At 44.4% G+C, this 21,647-nt stretch overlaps 1 protein-coding gene across 1 annotated transcript in view; it reads left to right on the top strand.

The window, feature by feature from the left end:
* Nucleotides 1–1,328: 1,328 nt before the first annotated feature.
* The window catches only part of NPR3 (natriuretic peptide receptor 3), a 40,600-nt gene continuing 20,281 nt past the window's right edge, over nt 1,329–21,647 (top strand). The window contains exons 1-3 of the mRNA XM_027709495.1: nt 1,329–2,034; nt 6,587–6,709; nt 11,342–11,508. Of these exons, the coding sequence (XP_027565296.1) occupies nt 1,329–2,034; nt 6,587–6,709; nt 11,342–11,508 (996 nt within the window). The remainder of the gene's footprint in view (nt 2,035–6,586; nt 6,710–11,341; nt 11,509–21,647) is intronic.

The raw sequence follows: 21,647 nt of genomic DNA, 5'->3' as shown, positions 1-21,647 counted from the left end.
AGTTCGCTCACCTTTCGAATGCAAACCTGGCACTGTCTGAATAACCATAAAACATCAAACCGTGCAGCCCTGCTCCTGGCTTCGAGGATATGTGCTGTTACAGGGCAGAAAACTCCACAGAGAGCCATCCTTCAGGATTTTGCTGTCAAAAAGCCTCTTTCACAAAGCATTCTGCACATTTCACATTACTTTATTCCAGAAAAGGCGTGCCCATTTTAAATGGATGCTAACCAAATCTTAAGCATAGCAGCTCTATGGTCAGTGAGTAGAGCTGAACAGGGATGCCCTTCTGACCAGGCAGTGTTGTCACAAGAATTCAAAAAGTTCTTTTTTTCCCAAGAAAATAATCTCAGAACAGGACTTGTCTCCTTTACTGGAGGTAACCTCTGCTGCTTGGGGCATGAAATTGTGTCTCTCAGACACAGTGGGAAGTGACAAAAAATGGCATCTGGACCGTCTTGGCGCAGGAGTCTCTGAAAGACCCCAGAGGGACACAGGCAGGGGTCACATATCCAGTGCCAGCTTCCTCATAGTGTTATGCCGGGGACGGGCATCTTTCTAGGTGAGGAGATGGGAGCAGGACAGCCGTGCCTGTGCCTTGCTGCAGAGCCCTTCAGGCTGCTACCTGCAACCCCTGGTGCTGATGCTGCAACCGCTCCTTCCCCAAATGTCCCAGCCGTGCGACGCACCGACCCCTGAGCCCTCGGGGTGGCTCAAGTGCTTTTCTTATGCAGCTTAAGCAGGCTGGAGCAACCCCAAAAAAGTATGAAAGTGCAACAGGATCCTTTTACTCCCCGGCCCCAGTTGCGGGGGACTTGCTTGGCAGGGGGGGCAGGGAGCGGAGCAGGAAGGTACACGAATTACACACACATCACTGTCAGATGCGTGCGATAAGGACACCCCCCGCTCGCCCGCGGAGGTGTGCGGGGCGGGGGGGCCGCCGGAGAGAGGGGGCGGGCGGGAGGGAGCGCCCGGTCCGGCTCCTCCCTGCGCACAAACCCGGCCGCGCCGCGCCGGGTGTGCGGAGACGCCGCCGTCGCTCCCGCGCTACTTAAGCGGGGAGGGCGCAGCCCAGCAGCCCCGCGGGGGGATCCGGCGGGGGGCGAGCAATCATAGTAATAGTCGTCTATCTCTAAGAGAACGAGAAAAGCACAGCCGAGATGCTCCGTCCGTGACCCGCAGGCGGGGAAAGGGGTGGGGGGGCCAGGTTGTGAGTCCGCCAAACACCTGAGAAATAAAGCACGACCGAACAATTTTCGAGGCGGGCGGGGGAAGTGGGGGACGAAAAGTTTGCCGGAGCTCGGGCGTCTCGGGGGGGGGCGGGCGCGATGCCGCCCTGGCTGCTCGGCAGCCTCTGCTGCGTGCTGGCGGCGCGGGCGGCGCTGGGCGGCAGCTCCGCGCGCGCGGAGGAGGAGGAGGAGGAGAAGCTGATCCGGGTGCTGGTGCTGCTGCCGCAGGACGACGCCTATCTCTTCTCGCTAGGGCGGGTGCGCCCGGCCATCGAGTACGCGGTGCGGAGCCTGCGGGAGAGCGGCGCGGGTCTGCCGCCCGGCTACGCCTTCCAGCTCACCTACGAGGACTCGGCGTGCGGCAACCGCGCCCTGTTCAGCCTGGTGGACATGGTGGCCCTGCAGCGCCGCCGCCCCGACCTGCTGCTGGGTCCCGTGTGCGAGTACGCGGCGGCGCCGGTGGCGCGGCTGGCGGCGCACTGGGACGTGCCGATGCTGTCGGCGGGCGCGCTGGCCGCGGGCTTCGGCGCCAAGGCCGGCGAGTACTCGCACCTCACCCGCGTGGCCCCCGCCTATGCCAAGATGGGCGAGATGCTGCTGGCCCTCTTTCGCCACCACCAGTGGAACCGGGCCACGCTGCTCTACAGCGACAGCAACCCCGAGCGCAGCTGCTACTTCGCCATGGAGGGCGTCCATGTGGTCTTCCAGGAGGAAGCCTTCCACATGGCCGTGCACAGCTTCGACGAGACCAGCCGCCACCTCGACCTCGACGACGTCGTCCGCGCTCTCCAGACCGGCGAGAGGGGTGAGTGAGTGTCGGCGAAGCGCCCGGCTTGGCTCCTCGGTTAAGGCTGGGGCAGTGGGATCCCCGGGGGAGGGAAGGACCTGCGGGATGGGGGGAGTCATGGTCCGTCCGCGTCCCTGGGGAAACTCGCTGCGGTGCTGTGGCGGCATCCCCGGGTCGGGCATCCCCCGGCAGATGACATCTAGCAGCCCGGAGTGAAAGCTCTGCCCGCAGAGGTTCATTAGAGCTTTGCCTCCCAACGGCGGAGAGTGCGGCTTGCCCTCGGGGACCACGATAGGAGGCTTTTGTGGCACAGTAGGAAATCTGCTTTCTGCTGACGGTCTGGTTTACTCAAAATTGCCCAGATCTACAGGGTTGCAAATGTGTTGCTTATTCTCTGTCATTTCTGCAATGACTCTGTAAGTTCAAAGACTAAGCAAAGATGTTTTCTTCTCACCCCACTGTGTCTTGTAGCCGGAGCTATTTTCACACTCCTGCCATTGGACGCCCCTTGAGTACCTCATAAATAACAAATGCGTGTAGGTGAGGGGGTCACTTCAGGGGATGGGTGCGTGGGAAACACTTGAGCACGTGCTGTGATATTGCCACCAACTGTTAGCAAAACAGCGTGGAGATAAATGGCTTGTAAAACGTCTTGGACAGTCACCCCTGGGCTGGATGAACTGACTTTGCATCATGAAACAGTAAAGCAAAGTGCTTCGAAACGTGCAGTTTTGTATTTTAAAGTGAGATCTTGCCAAGCAATGTGTGGATATATGGGCTTATCAGAAAGATGTTTTCTGTTAGAGGGTTTTAGCAGACGCAGGCTTCCCCAGTAAGTTATTGCAAAAGAAAAGATATATTCTGGCAGTGGACCGCATGATAAAGTTAAAGTACTTCTATATCTTCCAAAAGAGCCATAGATGTGCAAAGCCCTTTGTATAATTGTTACATATCTTTGTTTTAGAGTGTTAAAATAGCATCAGAATTGGACAGATAAAGATCATGCGATGTGTGGTTGGCAGAACTGGTGTTCTGATGCTGTAGTCTGTGGATGAAGCAGCTTTGCAGTGCTAATGTTGTGCTGCTGTGAAATCCTTAACATGCAGGAGTGTGTGTGAGATAACTGAGGTCTAACAGCATATGGCTATTTAATTCTCTATTTACTATTCTATTCAGTAGGTGCTTAAAATAGAGCTTTCCTTGTAAGTATGATTCAGGGAAATACAATGATGGAGAGAAAGAAATGTGTCAGTGCTGAAGAAATTGCTGTATGGGAAAGATGCTTGTCATGTGTCTCTGTGTGTAGCTTTCCTGATGCTGAGAGCATAGCAGTATGCTTAGAGCAGGAAAAGACAAGTGCTTACTCCAGCCCCACTCTTCAGACCATGCTGACAGTCAGGAAAGAGAAGCTTGCTTTCAGTGTGATCTTAAATGCTTTGCTGAGGTGAGACCTTTGGTCTTGCACCATTCTGGAACTTGCAAATGACTGAACAGAAGGAGTATTTCTCCCCACCCTTGTGCCCTGTGGGGTCCCTCCCTTCATCTCACCTCTTCATTTGTCATCTGGCTCATGCCACTACCACAAAATGCGGCAAGCAGGGCCCTCCAGCTTCCACTTGTGCCTTTCTGACTTTAAAGACTGACCGCAGGACTCACTTGGCACATTCCTTTGGGACCTTTCAGGTTACCACAATATTTTAAGTTGCATCGTGTGGGTGCAATGTGTGCTTTAGCTGACCAGATGTAGTCTTCATGTCTCCTGGGGACTCCTTGGAACTCCCCGTTGTGGCCAACAGGACATTGTCCAAAGCACTTTATAGACATGTTTTTGTTTGATTGGTTTCCAGTTTTTGACAGCTCCTGTGTAAAAGCTACTGTGACACTGTGCTGGGATCTGACCCTGCACCATGTCATGTTTCCAGAGATTGCTGCTGGCTAGGGTCCCACCCGAGTTGTCAGGCTTTCTTGACCTGCCTGAGTGGGAGTGGGCTTTCAAGCAGATACCTACTTGAAACTCTCCCAGAGCCGAGAAGGAAACTGCCCCACCAGCTGTCCGGTGGGACCTGAGGCAGGGGCTGACCCCATAGATTAGGCTGCTGCTTGCTGGGGGTTTGCACTGAGCTCTCAGCGGTCTGGGAGGAAGAGGCATACTCAGCCATGCACCCCTGTTTACCAGGGACTGCCTGTTCAGTCCCTGGAGCCACTTGAAAAAGCTGAAGTCTTAGAGCCACAACAAAATCATGAAAAATATGATAATAAAAGTTAGGCAGTTGTCTTCAATTAATTTTATTAGTAGTTCAAGCTCCCTTACAGGCTCAGTTAGCTGCACTGCAGACTTGATGCTGTAGGCTCAGGTCACAAACGCAGGACTGTGCTTAAATGCATAAGCATGTAGTCCATGGGATGTGTGTAGCAAAGGGAACGCTTACTCCTTTAGCTGGAACTAAACTCTAAAAATTTGCAGGATGAGTCAATAATCCTATTCAATAAATTCAGCATGTTAGTATTAGAATTAGTGTGGTCTGTGTGTATTATGCCGGAGGGAGAACATTTTGTGTGTGTTTGCACTTACGTGTTTGTATGTACACAATAGTATGGTACAGATGCAGATTAAATACATAATTTGCGTTTTTTGAAGATCGTGAGAGGCATGTCTGCAGTTTATTTGCTTCAAAATCTTGAAATATGTAATTTTTGCTCTCCTGCTGGGTTAAAACTCCCATCCAAATAGTTAATATTACTTCCCTTGCATTCCTTTAGAGGCTTACAAAATATGATTTAATGTATTTTAAAGTAGTTCCCCACACACACTCTTTCTTTTATTCCTTTTGGTCAAAGTCTTTTACTGGTGTTGTGGGAATCTCTTTGATTCCATCTACAGATTACAATTTTATGATAGATGTGAATTACAAAGGCAAAGTCAAGGGAGAATTGAGAGGGCAGCAAGGAAACGTTTCAAAAGGAAATCTCTCACCTATACTGAAATTAGGAACAGTGAGACAAATTTGTTCCTGATGTGCATCTGGAAAAGATTTGGTCCAAATTTTATTGTAAGAATTTTTTTCTTCCTCTTTTCGTTCATGCTAATATACTTCACAATGGTCATGAAATATGTCTTACTCTGTTACTCTGGAAATTATTATATTACTCTGCTATAATCAGTAGGACAGAGCTATGCATGGTATAACTCTCCTGAAGCACGGGGATGTACTGAACGTGACTCACCCTGGCGGCACATCTGGAGGTTATGCCTGCGATGGCATCCAACCAGAAAAGCAATGGGAGAAGATTCATTGTGTGCGAAAAGATTTGGCCCGTTTGGCCTTTTCATTTCTTATAATAGAAAACACTTCTACCCAGAAGAGCTGAATGTGGTTTTGATTCATTTTTATTGTTGGGTTGAAAATATTTGCGTACATTATTGTAGCTTTTGAGTCCTGCCATGCGTGACGGCGTTCTTGGAAACGTGCGCGCAGTTGGTTTCGAATCATCGTCCTCGCTGGATCTCTTATGACTCTGTTGTAGGATATGGCCCCAACTGATAAAACACTTTCCTGCTCCCTGTGATGTCAGTAGCTTCTTACCTGTAATCTTGTGAACATGCATAAAAGTTTGTAGTATAACATGCTCTGTGTGGGAGTTGTCTCCGTGTTGCTGAAGACCTCACCTGAGTTTCTGCTTTCTCTTTGCAGAAGGAAGGGATAGCAAGGGGAGTAGTCTCCCTGCCCAGCAGGTTTGGGGAGAGACCTATCAACCACAGTTGTCACAGTGTGGATCAAGGTGCCCACACAGAGCACACCTGTGGACTTGTAGGTCCCATTGCAGCAGCAGGGCCTCTGTTTAGCTCTTGGTTGGTGATAAATGAAGGTGTTTAATCTTGTACCCACCTTTAATCTTGATGCTCAGAAAGTGGCACTTAATTTTCCTGTTTCTTAATATTAAACATCCCATCAAAGGTTGTTGCCTAGACTTAGTGTATGGTCTCTGGAGAGAAAGTCACATTCTGGAAAGATTCATAGCACTGGCCCTGCTGCACAGGTGCACAGATGTTGCTCTTCCTTAAGTGCAGAGAAGCAACAAATTCTGTATCTAAATATTAGATAGTGAGGTGAAGGCGCTTGAATCTATGCCAGACTGTTCAATTGAATGGAAATTGAGATGGTAATGCCATGGTATCACCTTAATTCTCCATCTTCAGATTGTTTTATGTTCACTAAGAAGTAACAACAGAGGCTTCTGGTTGCAGTCTACTCTACAAATATATGCAGCTAAAGAAATTTGGAGCCAGAACTTATCACATCTTGCACAGGTACAAAACCAGATCACACAGAGGCTCTATTTAATTATCATCTTCAGAGGAGACAAGGGAGGAGGAAGCCTCCCTGTATTTGCTACCTGTCTTTTCAGGTGTTTGGGAAATCAGCTTTGTTTGCTATCTGTGTTGTCATGTTTGTTGCAACACTGGGAGGACAGCTGAGGTCACTGTCTCTGGCAGTATTCATGCTTAACAGGCTGTTCCCTGAAGTTCTTGAACTGCTTCTTATCTGTGTTTCTCGTTTTCTTCCACCAGTTGTAATCATGTGTGCCAGTGGTGACACTATCAGGAACATCATGTTGGCTGCTCATCGGCAAGGAATGACCAACGGGGACTACGCTTTCTTCAACATTGAACTCTTCAACAGCTCATCATATGGTAGTGTTTTTCTTGCCCAGGTGTATTGCAAAGTCTTTCTAAGCTTGGTAGTATTTCTAGATTGTTAGCCTCAAAATACGCAGCACTGAGTCCCAGAAAACGCCACTGTCTCTCCCTGTTGTTGCAGTTATCTTCCGTTTGGGCTGTGGCATTGCAGGAAGTAAAACAAACCTTGTGGCTATAGTTGATACTGGGTGGGTCACAGCATAGCACAGGGGTTACTTTTTTTATTACTTTTCAGGGAATCACCACCAGGCAGAGACATTGGTTATGGTGTGGGTACCCCACTCAGCAGTGTGTGTGCTCAGGTCTAGGTGACTTGCACTGTCCCCCCACTTGTGACTGTCAAATCTTGGGGCAGGGGTATTCCTGGCTGCCTGGTGACCTGTGGTCTAAGCAAATGGCTAGAAGGAGACGCTAATGACAGCCAGTTCTGTGGGCAGCTGCAGGCCTTGGGTCTCCAGAAATCATCTCTGTGCTGGATCGTCCACAATCTAATTTATTTCAGATTTTTTGAGAAACGGTATCTGCAAAAATATTCAGCCGTGCTATGTTGAAGGGAAAGCACTAGATGGGACACAGGCAGTCCAGATTGATTAAAGTGGATAAAAGTGACTGACTCCACCACTAAGTGAAAAGGATCATATTTGTCAAACTAAACCATGATTTCAAAATGTAAATTAAATACATTTTCTTTTTAAAATATACCTAATATATCTGTATGCCATAGTATCAAATGTAACGTGTTACCTCAGTGCATGGCAGGGACTAAACCTGCTCTTAGGTGCTACAGCTGTCTCAAATTCCAAGTAATATTGGAGCAACGTGTTTGCCGAGTTCAAACAATAGATGGCTGAAGCTGGGGTAAGTTAGTGTCTTGAAACTAGGTCTTATTGAAGTGTCAACATGGCTTTTGAAGAGAGAAGCTTCTCTTGCTTTCTTCAGAAAAAATATTTTAAAAATAATTTCCCCCCTGCACATTGCTTTAATTAATCCACTACAATAACAAATTATTTCAAATGAAAAACGAAGTGGGACTTGAGAAGAAGTGAAAACTTTGGATTTTTTCTTTCTTTAAGCCTCAAAGGCTGACCAACAAGAACAAATAAATTCAAAAAAGGATAATGTATTTTTTTAATTAATCAGTTAATCATAAATTAAGGTTTTTTTGCATAAACTTTTTGTTACCTATCTACCATCACTGAGATTATTTCACTGTAACCAGTGCTATTTGACACACTGTATAACGAAGGTATGTAACTCCTAGAATTTAGAGATATAGATATGTACAGAAGTACAGATACTGCTACATATCTAGGTTAGCTAAAGAGTGCCAAGTTTTGCCAGGTAATAAGGAAATTGCTCAAATAACTAAAAGATAAAGTTGTAGAACAGGATCATAGCCAGGGGTTCGAATGAAGGTTTGCTTGTTCAGTTGAGTGACTTTGGAGTGACTTTATCCCTGGGGGCATAAGCAAAGCTGTGTGGCATTGCAGCTTTATTCAGGACCAGAGCAAAAAGCTGAAGTTCTACTCATAGCAGCAGTCACAAAATCCTGGAGTTTTGGCCCTTGTGTTAGACCGTGGGAGTTTTGTAGACTTGACTTTACTAGAAACCACTGATCAAATAACTCTTCTGACTGCCAGCATTGACTCACAGTAGAAATGCATCAGAAGTGATTCATCTGGCCATAGGCACAAGTCTGTGTGTGAGCTGGGCTGTCTTTAGAGAGAATTAGGCACCTCTGGACAGCAATTCACCTCATCCTTAGGTATCCACTGCGGCTCAGATGGATCCCTTACAACTGATGGTTTCCTTGCCTTGGCTGAAATGGGCTCAGGGTGACTACCTGGGAAGTAGTAATGTGGAGATTACAGCTGATGTGGGGTGGGTGTCCCCAGTGATACAGCCCCAGGTAGATGGCAATTTCCCCAGCCAGGTACAGGGCAATGCTGGAATTCTGACATGCAGCCTCCATGGGGGACAGTGGTGGGAGCAATTCCCATTTGCCCCACGGTTTGTGGGAGCCTCAGCACCACCCTCCTTTGCATCACAGGTACTCCTGTCTTCTTGTAGCTTTTCTAAGGGATTAATGAGAACTGTCTGTCTTCTTATGTAGTGTAGTTGGAATGTGGCATTTCCTGACATTTCTTTTAGACCAATTTTTCTGTTTGTGGATGTGTTTCCCAGGAAATGACTGTGCACCGGAAGTTGACTTCTATGCAGATGATCACTGCATATGAAAGGAAAGCATAAGAGAAGTCTAGAGAAATTCCCCCAAAGCTCATTGTTCCCAGTGCCCAGAGATAGTAGATTTTGTACTTTATAAAATCTAAGAGTGGGAGTGATTGGGCAATTGGCACTGCCTTTATGTTCAAATAACTTTATTGCAGTTTGTTGTTGCCCTCTGTTCTGAATATTTTTAATTTTTCAGAAGAACAGGCATATTAAATGCCAAGGCTGCAATAATTGTACGCAACTGAACTGTAATGAGATGACCTCCCACAAAGTAATCCATGAAGGAATTTAAATATGTAAATTATTCTAGGAACGCTGTTATGCAAGTGTACTGTCCCCACTCTCAGTGTCAGGATTTTTAAAACGAAACATGTATAGTGTCCAGGACAGAAAGTTACTCTACCTTGTGTTTTCCGTCTATAATCTTACATTTTTAGCCATCCCGTCTCCATTTGTAAATGCAAAGCCCTCCTTTCTGTAGTCTCTGTTCTACTTGAATGTTGCACCTCTAAAATGCTGGTACCCAGCTGGGGCAGAAGCTTTTCATCTTCGAGACTCCTGCAGGGCTTGTACTTCCCTTTTGGGGAATGCAGCAAGATATGCTAGCTTACAATTGCTGGATGTGCATTTCTTTCTCTTGGAAAGCAGTAAGGAGGACAGGTGCAGGCACTGAAGGGAAGAGTGGCAAAACCAGACAGTGGGATGTTAGTTGCTCTCTTGTGTTTCCATTGGGTCTGATGAATAGAGTTTTGGTGTAAGTTATTTTGACTGGTTAAGTTTTGTATGGGGGAAAAAAGTCCCTAAATGGAGGCATATGTATCTAGAGCTTCCTCCTAAAAAAATGAAATCACTTAGGAAAAAAAAAAAGAAAAGGAAAGAAATAGCCAAGTTCAGGATATGTCTAAAGATTACAGTCCTGAGTAGTGCTGGGCTGTGATAAATAAGGCTTTCCTGGTGTGGAAAAGAGAAGGAAAGGGGCTTAGGTGCTCCTGTGTTTCCTGTCTTGTGCTGGGAATGACAGGAGCTGCCCTGGAACCAAAAGCTGCAGGAGAAAAGACTTAACTTCCAGAAAAATGCAGGTCCTTTGCTTGTTCCCATGTGCTCTCTGAGGAAGCAGAGCAATTCTCCGGTTAATTCCCAGCAGCAGTACCAGGGTGCTGGGAGGACAAAATGCAAGCTCTGTTCACCTGCTTCAGGGGACAGAGGTGGTATGTCTATGACTTTGCTCTTGCAGCCATGTGATGCAGCTGGTAGTGCTGTGCAAGGAGCACCATGGTTTTGATGCCTGGATTCCATCTTCCTTAACATTTCCACTCCCAAATCACTTGCTTCTCTTGGTCCAAATGACACCATGGTCCTCAACCCAAGGAAAACCTCTCTCATTTCAGGTTCCCTTGTGCTTCCAGATCACTCTTGGGAGTTTAGCATTAGTCTTTGCCTTGGCTCATTTAGCCATAATGGGGATTATTGCTGCTGTTTGAACAATAAATTGTCTAGCTTTTAATTATTTGTAAACATTTAAAGGTACACTGCTTAGGGTTACCACTGTTCCCTCTAGCCTTTTTTAGTTATCATTTACATTTGAGTTATCATTTATATTTTAGCTATCATTATTATTCACCTGCTCCAGGACAATGTGAACCTTTCCACTGACATCCTGAAGCTTTGAATCAGGGTCTCAGGGCCTGCTGTGGCCAGTCTCTGTTCTGCAGAAGGACTCCTCTGCTAATAAACAACTAGTCAGCTGTCCTGCTTTTTAAAAATGTGGTTTCTTTACTGGTGGTCTGAGTTAAATTGTTCCCTTACTGTGACACAAAACACGTGTAAATACAGCGTAGGCGCAGGATTCCATTTTGTTTCCAAATGTTCCTTTTCCACTAAAAGATGGACTGGTATGGCAGCCACGGCACACATGGTTTTTTCCTTGACTGCAGTGGGAGAGCTGCACCGTGTGCCCTCCATTCAGGGTGATGCTCATCATATTGACTTTACTGGTGCCTTTCTGACTGTCCAGGAATGTCGCTGGTGGAGTGTTGTGTAACAAAGTCTTTGTGCTTGAACCCTCCCTCCCTTCTTCTGACTTAAATATCTCTGTGTTTGAGATCCAGCTTGTGTGTTTTGTTCCAAGATGTCTCCTCACACTCAGGCTTCACCCCACGCTTTGAAAATAATCAAATACAGCAAGGGAATAGTTGACCTTCAGTTTGCATGTTTACTTCCCACCAGCTATTCCTCACGGCCTGGTTTTCTTCGCATCTGGAGAAGGTTCAGTTTTCCCTTGTATTCTGCTATCTCCCCAAGGTGCACGAAAGGGGACTTTTGGGTGGAAAAAGGAAGGCAATCCTATAATGGTACCTAGTTTGGAGCAGGAAATATGCTTGTTTTCCCCTTTAGGAAATGGTTCTTGGAGAAGAGGAGACAAACATGACCTTGAAGCCAAGAAAGCATACTCATACCTCCAGACTGTCACTCTGCTGAGGACTGTGAAGCCTGAGTTTGAGAAGTTTTCCCTGGAGGTGAAAAGTTCTGTTCAGAAGCAAGGTCTCCATGAGGATGACTATGTAAGTACTTGACGAGATCATGGCATCTTCAAAAACTCGCTCCTAATTAAAGCAAAAACATCAGTAAGATCTTCCCAAGACAGTCACCTGGGTTCAGTTGCAAAATCTTCCTGTTGCATATATAATTTTTTTTTCTTTTTGGTGGATAATGTAAATAGCAAGAACAGACTTGGTCTAGGTGCACTAGATCTGTACCCCACTATCCCTGACTAGTTGGCCTGTGCTCATCCCTTAGTTCATCAGCAGGAAGGCTGGGGAAAGGCAGGTTGCCAGGTCTCTTACTTTACCACCAATTACTTGTCTTCTTCTAATAGGCAAAGAACTTTAGTCTTCCTTTTGTTTTCTCAGAATAATTATTGTTTTTTAGACTCAAATCTCAGAAAGGTACACTCTCAGTATTGCATCTGACAAAGTTATTCTTGGTATGAGTGAGAAAAGGGGTCTTATTTTCCAGCAAAGCATGTGTAAGTAGTTGCTGTTTTTCATTTTGAACTGTCTAAAGTATCAGTAAAGTCCTTCGAAGTTGTTTTAAGCCTTGGGGTATGCCCCTGTTGTCCAGAGATGGACATGGGAAAGTTTTTTTTTTAATCTCTCAAAATGTAGGAGGAAAATGCCTTTGAAAATTACTTTTGAGGTACTGCTAAGCTAGTTTGTAAGGCATTTTCATAGAAAAGTCATCTGTGAAGGCAAAAATGTATAGCACATACCTATAAGGATTCCTTCATGCTGATACAAGTGCTTCCCAGACAGTCAGCCTTCTCCGTGGTGCAGAAAAAACTTTCCAAATATAAAGAAAAGAAACTTGAAGAGCATTTGGTCAGTCTTTAGCTGTAGGAAATGAGAGTAAGGAATTAATGCCTGAAATTTGTAAACCAACCCAAACACTTCATTTTCCAACTCCCACTTAGGCACCTACCTCACATCTTTGCTTCAGACATTGTGTCCCTCACAGGTGGAGGCACCATCTTCAGTTGCGTTAGGTTGTGTTAAAGAACCTTCCCTGCAGTTTATTGTATAATTTAGGCTGCCTTTTACAAAACTTGTGCTTCTTAGAAAATATTTTATTTAAATATTAAAATGCTAAACTTGAATCACATCAGTAGTTTGTATTTTTCCTGTGATACTTTCAAAGTCTAGTCATAGTCTTTTGAAGGCATTTTTTTTTTCTTGGGTTAGTGGAGAAACCCCAACTAGCAATTTCAGGGTGCTGCTCTCTGAAGAACCTGCTAAATGAGTTCGGAAGAAGGCATGGAACTGTAATTTGTACTGTTCCTCCCTTTGCTCTCTATGTGCCCTTTTGCAGGTGTTGCTTAGCAAGCAATGTACCTTGAATATGTGCAATGTGCCCTTGGTTATGATTGGTGAAAAATGTGATTTTGAATATCAAAGATCCATTCACCTGCAGTTTTGTGACTTTTAGTCTGGGCAGTGTGACATCTCCCCAGATGAGAAAAGCCTTATACTGCTGAGAGCTCTGGATGCTGCCTGTGGGTAGTTTGGTGGCAGGCATGGGGATGCTTTGCTGTTCTGTAGGATGGGACCCTCTGCAAACACTGTACAGTGTTGATTTGTGCTGGACAGATACAAGATACTCTGTTATGGTCAAGCAGAAGTGGATCTGTCAGAGAGCAAATTCCCCTGTGCCAGCATGGGGGAGATTTTGCAGGCTGATGTGCTTGTTGGGGAAATGCAACTGCACACCCACTGCCAGAAGTCCTCTTTTCTGATTCCTCACTCCATGGTTTGTCCTGGAAATGCTTCTGGCTGTTTGAGAACAGCTGTGGGGAATGTCTCCCTTCCATCTCATCCTTGAGCACCTTCTGCCTGGCTCTGAGGGCTTCATCTCTCTATGTCCCATTTCCACCTGTGATCCAGAGTTTTTCATCTTGTTCCAAGCACTCCTTCACACAAAAACATCAGCTTTTGCTAGGGTTGGGCAGTAGCATGGGCCCCCTCCTCCTGCTGCTGCTGCTGCCTCTCCTGCTCTGCTTCCTCTTCTTCCTTTCCCACCTGGCTCTCTGTACTCTTCCCAGTCTGTTCTTGCTGGGACAGAGGGAGGATCTGGTGATCTCTGTACATGTACCACAGCTTCCTGCCATCTGATTCATAGGAAGCCTCGATAGTGGATGCAGTAGGGATCTGGACTCTCAGTGGAAGAGCTACAGATCATGGCTATGGGGGAAGGAGGTTTGATTTGAAATGCAGAGCGTCCTGGATGCTTACCTTACATAGCTCTTAGCAGATCCTTCTCTACCTGCTTTCTCACAGCACTGTAACAATGGTAAAATAAAATGTCTTTATGAGAGTTAGTCTTGGGTTAAGTATCTCAAAAGAACATTAGCTGTGTTTCTCCATTAACAGCATGTGAATTTTAACTTTCTGGTTTGCTTTTCATAATTTAAGGTGAATTATACATTTCCCCAGTTTGAACAGTGGGAAGGAGATGCTTCATATTCCCTTAACTGACTGTCCTGCTACCCTGTTCAGAGGAGAAATGTTTTGGGGCAGCTTTCAGAATTACAAAAAAAAAAAGTCCATTCTAAAAATTAATTGGGAAAAAAAAAAACAGACTGAAGACCAATTCCTTCCTCTCTGAAAGATTTGTGGGTAGTGGGCACCCATTAACAGTGCTTCATTTGGCAACATGGTAAGAAAGTGCCTTGGGTGTGCATTAAGCAAGGCTGTGTCCTCCAAGGGAAGACTGGGAGAACTCCTTGAGTTGAGTGGGTGGAAGGTGACAGTGATGGATTTTTCTCTGCTGGATTTTGCTCCTGAAAACAAAAACTATGCGGAAAGATAGTCAGTAGTTCAGTCCATCTCAAGTCCTATCTATGGGTGTTGAAATATAGTCCTCATTCTTTTCTGCGAGCTTTGTCCCAAGAGGATGAACTTAGGGAGGTTTGGATTTGAAGCATTCGATGTTTCTGCTTTTCTGTGTGGATTTTTTCAGTGTCATGGGAAAGTGGGGCCCCAGGTCTGTGGTCTAAATTATCTCACAGTGACCCTAAGTCAAACAAAAGTCATTAGTGCTGCCATTTTGTCCTGGCTGCTTGCCAGTACTAATCCTAATGGCATTATTATCTAACAAAAAAGAATATCATAAAAATGGAAAATAAGCAGATGACAGAAGGAAAGATAAGGGAGACAGAAAGGGCAGAGTTCTAAAGCAGCAGCTGTCCCATTGCCAGATGCAGAACACATACAGCCCTTGGAGAAGTAACAGGTCAAAGAGTGTTGGCTGTCTCCATCTCCAGCTGTGAAATCACACAGAAAAGAGAAAAACGTGTTCGGGGTATGGCTTTCCCAGGTCAGAAGTTACTGTGGTTTCTGCATGGATGTTATCCTGCGGAAATAGGGAAGGTGGAGGAACCTGTGCCTTATGAATGAGCAGGAAAGTGTGGAAAAAGAAATTTCTTTGACTCTTCCAGGAATCTCTTCTGAGGGAAAAATCTTCTTTAAGCACCTTTTAACTAGACAGCATTGAAAATAAGAGAGGTTCTGAGAAAGCATCTCAGAAGTATTTGGGTAGGTTGTAGTTGCACAGGATGGGGCTAAAAATGATGATGTTCCCTCTCTGCGATGTCCCATTGCAACATCCCATTGCAAAAAGCTGCCTGAGACCACTAGCAAATACAATTAGTTTGTTTGTTCACCACTCTCTGAGTACTGTCATGTTAATGCAACCCAAAGAGCTGCAGGCTGAAGCATTAAATCTGCTCAGCCATTGTTTCAGCATTCAACAGTGTCATGTTTTTTCAAGAAGCATCCTGTAGTTTTGTGGAAAGCCTGACCATTTTATTTTGTGCTTACCTGGAGAATGAATTCGCTGATAAAATATCCAAAAAAAAGGAAGAATTTTTTCAAAAATCTGTTCAAATTTGAAGTTCATTACGGACATTAGAATCACTTTAATGCTTTTATACCAATGACAGCAGTTTTATAGTGTTAATGCATTAACAAGACATTACCAGCAGTGTGTTCTGGTCTCTGAGATCCTTGGTTTAATTGCAAAATACAGGACAAGCTCTCCTTGCAGACCTGTAGCCTAGTTGAGCCAGACAGCAGTGGGAATTGCATGCAGTTACTTGAAGGAAGAATTTGAAACTGTCTCTAAATTGGTATGTGAATAACTCCCAACACATACTGTAGTTAAAAATGTTTATGAATAAACAGTGTTTCAGTTAAAGTATATGCATAAGCCATTTTTATTAAATAATGCTGAACACTTAATGAATTGGCGGTAGGCTGCAGTTTGGAAGCTCTTAATGCACCTTCTGTTCCTGACTCAGGCCTAGGATTCAATAAATGCTTTTTTTATGTCCAACCCAGTATTCTGAGCTGGGATGATTTTACAGCCCAGGATATTTGCTCTTCTGAGGTTACAGACCACCCATGGCTTGTTTTTTCTTGTCCTTTAAAAGCTGAAAATGTAACTAATCAAACAAATATTTCTGCTGTGTTAACTACACGACAGCATTGTTCATGAGGTAGAGGCATGGGTTTTATCCTACCCACAGCCTTTTTCACCCTGAAAATGAGCATCAGGAAAAGCAGACTGGAGCCTGATTTGCCAGTTCAGTTATCTCAGTGAAAGAATGAGCTACATAGATTAATTAGATCAGCAAAATGCGGCTACCTATTGGAAAGGGCAACTCTGTTTTATTTAACATTTTCAGCCCTCTGAAATGAGAAATGGTGCACTTGGGAGCAACTCCTCTAGCTCCAGCAGTTAACTACAAAAGCTACATGGGAGGTAGCTCATAAAGTTTATCATCTCATCCATAACATCCATGCCAGACTTTTCTCTGTGTGTATTCCTTACGTCAGCCTTTTAATTAGGGTTGCACACCAGCTAAGATAAGGTTGGGATAAGCGAGCAATTCAGTTGTGTCACTGAGATGCTGAAAATGTAACTTATTCAGTGGTGTCTGTCCCACTTCTCTTTTTTCAGGCACAGGCAGGCAAGATTAATGTCAAGCTTTTGTGTCTTCTGACTACATCAGGATGAGAGAGAGTTTTGAGGAGATTTAAGAAAAAAAAAAAGGGGAAAAAAAACCCCTCGAACCCTGGCAGGGAATAATTTGTTCAAATGAATGGGTCTATTCAACTGCTGGAGTGCTTTGCTAATTGTGTTTGAAAGAATAAAAGCAAACCACAAGCTGCTTTCAGCAGCCGGAAAAAATGAGTTCACATGCCAGCTTATTAACAAGATGAATTCTATTAGGAAAACATAGTTAGGATTTTCACGACCAGCCCTTCACCCCTTGGAATTAATGAGAGTTTCTTCAATTTCTGTAAGAGCAGCATTGAACTGTAGACTGCTAAACTTGGTGAATACAACAGACACTTCTTTTTTATCCCTGAAGTTAATGCTTTCTCAGTGAAAGACTAGTGTCATCCACATCAGGGTCTCAGGCAAAACTGCTGTGTAACAGTATGTTATTTACCATTAACAGATACCATAAAAGACAGTAAAAGAAAGAAATTATTCTTCCTTCTTCCAGTGGATTTGTTTAGTTTTTCTAGCCTATCTAAGCATATTTTTTGAGGCTGTCTTAAGCCATGGAGGAGATAGTACAAAAGTGTATGTATATCTGAAAATAGTAACATCTGAACTCTTTGGGAATGTAAAAGTTTAGAGTTGAACTTCATATACATGTTGTATATTTTCCATAGCCCCATGTTTTTACTTGGGTTTCACAGATATTCACATTCCACTTTACTAAACAGACACTCAGACATTTATGAGTAAGGCATTCTCCCTTTGAAGTGCTTGCTAGAAATACACCTTATTTTCCACTTTCAAAGTGTGAAAAATGTGTCTTCCTACAAAGTTCATAACCTGCTTCTGCTTTTAATGCCTCTCTATGCTGTTGCATTGGTAATAATCCAAAGCTAATTTGTCCCTTTGGGGCATCATTTTTATGTAAAATGATAGGATTTTTGATGCTGATATTTAAATGGTCCTCAGGTTTGGCTCTGAGATGTTTGAATGAAGGAAAAGGTAGACCATGTATCTTGTTTAGCATAAAGTGACCCTTAAAAGATAAAATACCTTTGCTAACTGACTTTCTAGCAGCCAATACCTTTGTCTATGACTCCTGCTCCTGGGTATCTTATGAAAAAAAACTCAGCTCAACAAGGCATGCAGAGAAGGTTTGGATGAGCCTGTCCTATTTCAGGATGCTGCTTCCAGTGGGCAGCTGGAAGCTGGTTTTTTGTGGGAGTGGTACACTTGTAGGATGGCTGAGGGGATGCTCCAGCCACAGTACCTTGGGTGCCGTGGATGGTTCACCTCACCTGTGCCAGTAACCTCACACTGTGGTAACACAAATTGGGTTAAGAGTTCAGTGTTTGACTTCTGGCTGAGCCAAACAGTTTAAATGAAAGAGTTTGATTCTGCAAGAAGAAGGAGGGTGGCAGGGGTTGCAGGGAAGGAGACATGCTTTGTTTTCTTCAGGGACATAAAAAAAGGACAGTTCTTCAAGGCCAGAAATGTGTATTCCTTGTTTGAGAGCCTGAGAGAAGAGAAGACATTGCCTTCACAGTGGCAGATCCCACATGGAGTTGGTCCAGGGAAGCTTTCCTGAACGCATTTTTGATACGGTGAAAGCGATCCTGATCCTGAATGAGAGTGGGGCAAGGTCTAACCTTGTGGTATTCAAATGACAAGTCTCCTGAGAAACAGTATAGGTGGCAATCAGTAACACCTCGAGTCTGTGATCTCCTGCTGTGCCAGCATGTTCATGTCTTATGGCTGAGTGCTCTGAGGTTAAGCAACCTGAATGTAGCTCTGAGACAGACTCATTCTTCAGAGGGACAAGTCTTTTTAACATGAGGGTATGCCAGCCCCGTGGGTGAGTCAAAGCACCCCAGTGCAGGAGTGTTGGCAGAGCAAAGGCAGACAGCAGGGCTCGAGTGTGCTCCTGCACTGTAAGAGATGAGTGTACCATGCTACCAGCTCTGATGGATTGGTTTTTTTCTTTTTCCAGGGGATATTTAGCAATTTGTCAAATGCAGAGGGGGTAATGTAGTTGACCTGTGAGGATGGGCTGGGTGGATAAAGGCAGTGGTGTTTTTGTGCATGCAAGGAGGCGTAGGAACCCACAGGAGGATACTCACAACTTTCCTTCTCTTTCTTCATTAGCAAGAGAAGCCTGATACAAAAATCAAAAGGTCTAGCCCATTTTAAAAAGAACTAATATATCAAGGCGTATTGAAGAGACAAGGACTGTCTCTGTCCCAGAGCAAATGAATAAGAGGGGCATGAGAACGGGTCACAGGACAATGGGAGGAGGGAATGTAGGGAGCTCTGGATGCCCTGCACTCTGTGGCTGGGAACAAGGTAGCGTTCACTAGACAGGAGGACATTTACATTTGATGGGACACATATTTGTACAATGCATCCAGTTAGCCCATCAGCCTGCAGACTCTGAAATACCTTAGGAAGCAAAATCAAGGAGGATCTCAAGGATCAGTCAGTCAATAAGGAAGCAAGAAGCTAAGAGAGTGAAGTTTTAGTTTTTTTGGAGGGGCTACAAATACTCAAATTTGGAGATGTTAACTATCATGCTGCTGCTGAAGGGTGGCAGGACGTGTTTCAGATGTGTAGCTGGAACGTTACTGCCTGCTGATAGGTACACATAAATATCTTCTGACATAGCTGCTGCACCTATCCTTTCCCATGCTAGTGCAAGTATGCCAGCAAAGGGGTAGTTAATCAGTCAGCTGAACACCTTTCATCAGATATCCACTATCTGGAAGAAAATAACAAAGCCAAGTAATTAATTTTTAAACTATTTGGTATGGAAGCATGATTAATAGCAGCCTGAGGGTTTGCATTAGTTCCATGCCATTAAAGTTTACAAGTTCATATGCCTATTTACCCTGGTATTTCATAAAAGGATCATTTGTCATGGCAACCTCAGCCTCAGGTGGGCTCTTCTGGCAAATTATTGACTCTCAGCCCAGAGGTTCCCCAGGTCTTGGCACATCATAGGTTTTCCCCAGCACCTGGGTTTCAGCTCTAGGAGTGCCTACACCCCGGGATGCCCTGAGAGAGGGCCAGGGAAGGGTGGAGTTCAGATTCCCTGAAAGCAGAGATTTGATCCTGAATTCCTCTCCTGCTGGCACAGTGGAAGTAGCCCCAGGGCTTTTAGATGAAAAAAGGGCAGGGAACTTGAAAGGACTGATGCCCTGCGGGGTTTTTGTAAAGGCTTGACTGCATGTTCTTGCAGTGGGGAGCTGTTACCTGCCTATGTGAGAGTAGCAAGGTCACATACATCCCTCATTCCTTACCTCCTCTGCTGGCAAAGGCAAGGTGGGATGCTGGTGCTTATGAATCCTGGTTTTGTGTGCCTAATTTTTGCCTGGTGCTGAATAAGGAGATTAGATGACTAATCCCAGGGTTCCAAGCATACTTTTGAACTAAGCCGTGCTTTTTTGGCTGTGCCTAAATTATTCGTGTTTAGCCAGCCCTTAAGACTGTATTTAAATCAAATGCTATGCTGGGTAGCCTTTGATAATCTGCTGCAGAGCAGAAATTAAATGGTCCTTTTCATCAGATGTGGTTTTTACCCCACTGAAGATTTCACCAGCCCACATGTGTAGCACAGGCAAATTGTTTTAATGCGCGGGTTGTCTCCACAGTGATTTTTCTGAGTTTTGCCTGAGAACTGATGTAATCTTGAACAGTTTTAGTATGGAAAATAAAATATGTCTGTGATTTCTGTGGTTTGGTGATAATGTTAGAAATCCAGAACCCAAAACAATTGCACATTGTCCAAGGATAAACATTTAACAAAAAATGTCTTTCCTGTTTGTCCTCGCTCTGCATTTCTTAAAACAGTTTAACTTATTTTAGCAAGCAGAACTGATTTTTTCAGATGAGTGACTGTCATTCTGAAAAACTGAGATATGTTCCTGCTTGAAAAACAATCTTGCTCACTGACATTAAAAACTTAATATCTAATGAAAGGACTGGGCTGGTATTTTTTTGTTACTAGGTGTTTATCTGCAATGAATATGTCCCAACTTAAAGGCTAACTTAAAATGTAGGCATTCATTACAACTATATACAGGCTAACATCAGACTACCAATGGGAATCCTTAGAAAAATCTATTTAAAACTAGTATGTTGTAATTTCTGTGTGTGTGTGTTCAGCTGAAAAGAGTAACTTCTTTAATATCTTTCATGTTTCACCACTGTGACTAGATGTATGATTTCTGAACATAGTTTTGTAACTCATCATGTGAATGACCACGTAGTTTGTTAGAAAGCAGGAAATTCTAAAAAAGGCAGCTATACCTTTTATGGTTAAGATCCCTTAAGTATTCAGTCAGTCATAGTATATTGCTTTGTGCTAGACACCCTTTGCATTAGTTGTTTATGTGGAATTAGAGATGTATTATGAATGTAGGGCATATCACATTAATCACAAGCACATATATTCTCTGATTCTATCCTTTTTCTTGATAGGTGACATGCAGCCCTTTAGGGCTAAATTACATAGGTGAATGAATAGTATGTGTGTAAAACATACATAAAGGAGAACCTCCCCTAAATGATCATTCTGTCGGTAGTTCACTTCTGGTACAAAACAGTACTGCTCCTTAGATAAATCAATTGTGCTCCTTTGAGGCTGATACTAAAGGTACTACAGGAACCAAAACCACGGAGAGGTGAAATGGCTGGTAGCAGCCTGCAAAGGGAATCTGTGAACATGATGGATAGAGCCAGAAATAAATCCCATGCAGGTTTTCAGAGGGGAAAATCTGGTCCCAGAGGAGCATCCTGTTCCTGGAGCAGGGCAGTTTTCAGCTCAGCCTGCCCCTGCAGTGGCCATGCCATTGGAGGTCTGGAGAAAGTCTGAGACCCAGTGATGTCAGGCTGTGCAAATGAGTGACAGTAAGAGCCCTTCTATGTGAACAGACTGTGCATAAGGTTCTAACTCTGCTGAGGTGGCAATTCCTGTGTCTATGTTTAATAGAAGGAACTCATTTTGTCTCTATCTGGAAATTTCTGCCTGGCCTGTTGGCAGCAGGCACTGGGAGTTTAAAGCTATTTTCTAGATAACATAGGAGAGTGTTGGAAGCAAACAAACAAAGAATGGACAGCTTTCACAGGCAGTGGGATGGAT

This window comes from Neopelma chrysocephalum, unplaced genomic scaffold (genome assembly GCF_003984885.1).
Source record: "Neopelma chrysocephalum unplaced genomic scaffold, ASM398488v2 Primary Assembly neopelma1_96780, whole genome shotgun sequence".
In the NCBI taxonomy this organism is placed as follows: domain Eukaryota; kingdom Metazoa; phylum Chordata; class Aves; order Passeriformes; family Pipridae; genus Neopelma; species Neopelma chrysocephalum.
The sequence above is the reverse complement of the archived record's forward strand: the minus strand, read 5'-3'. Positions and strand labels throughout refer to the sequence as shown.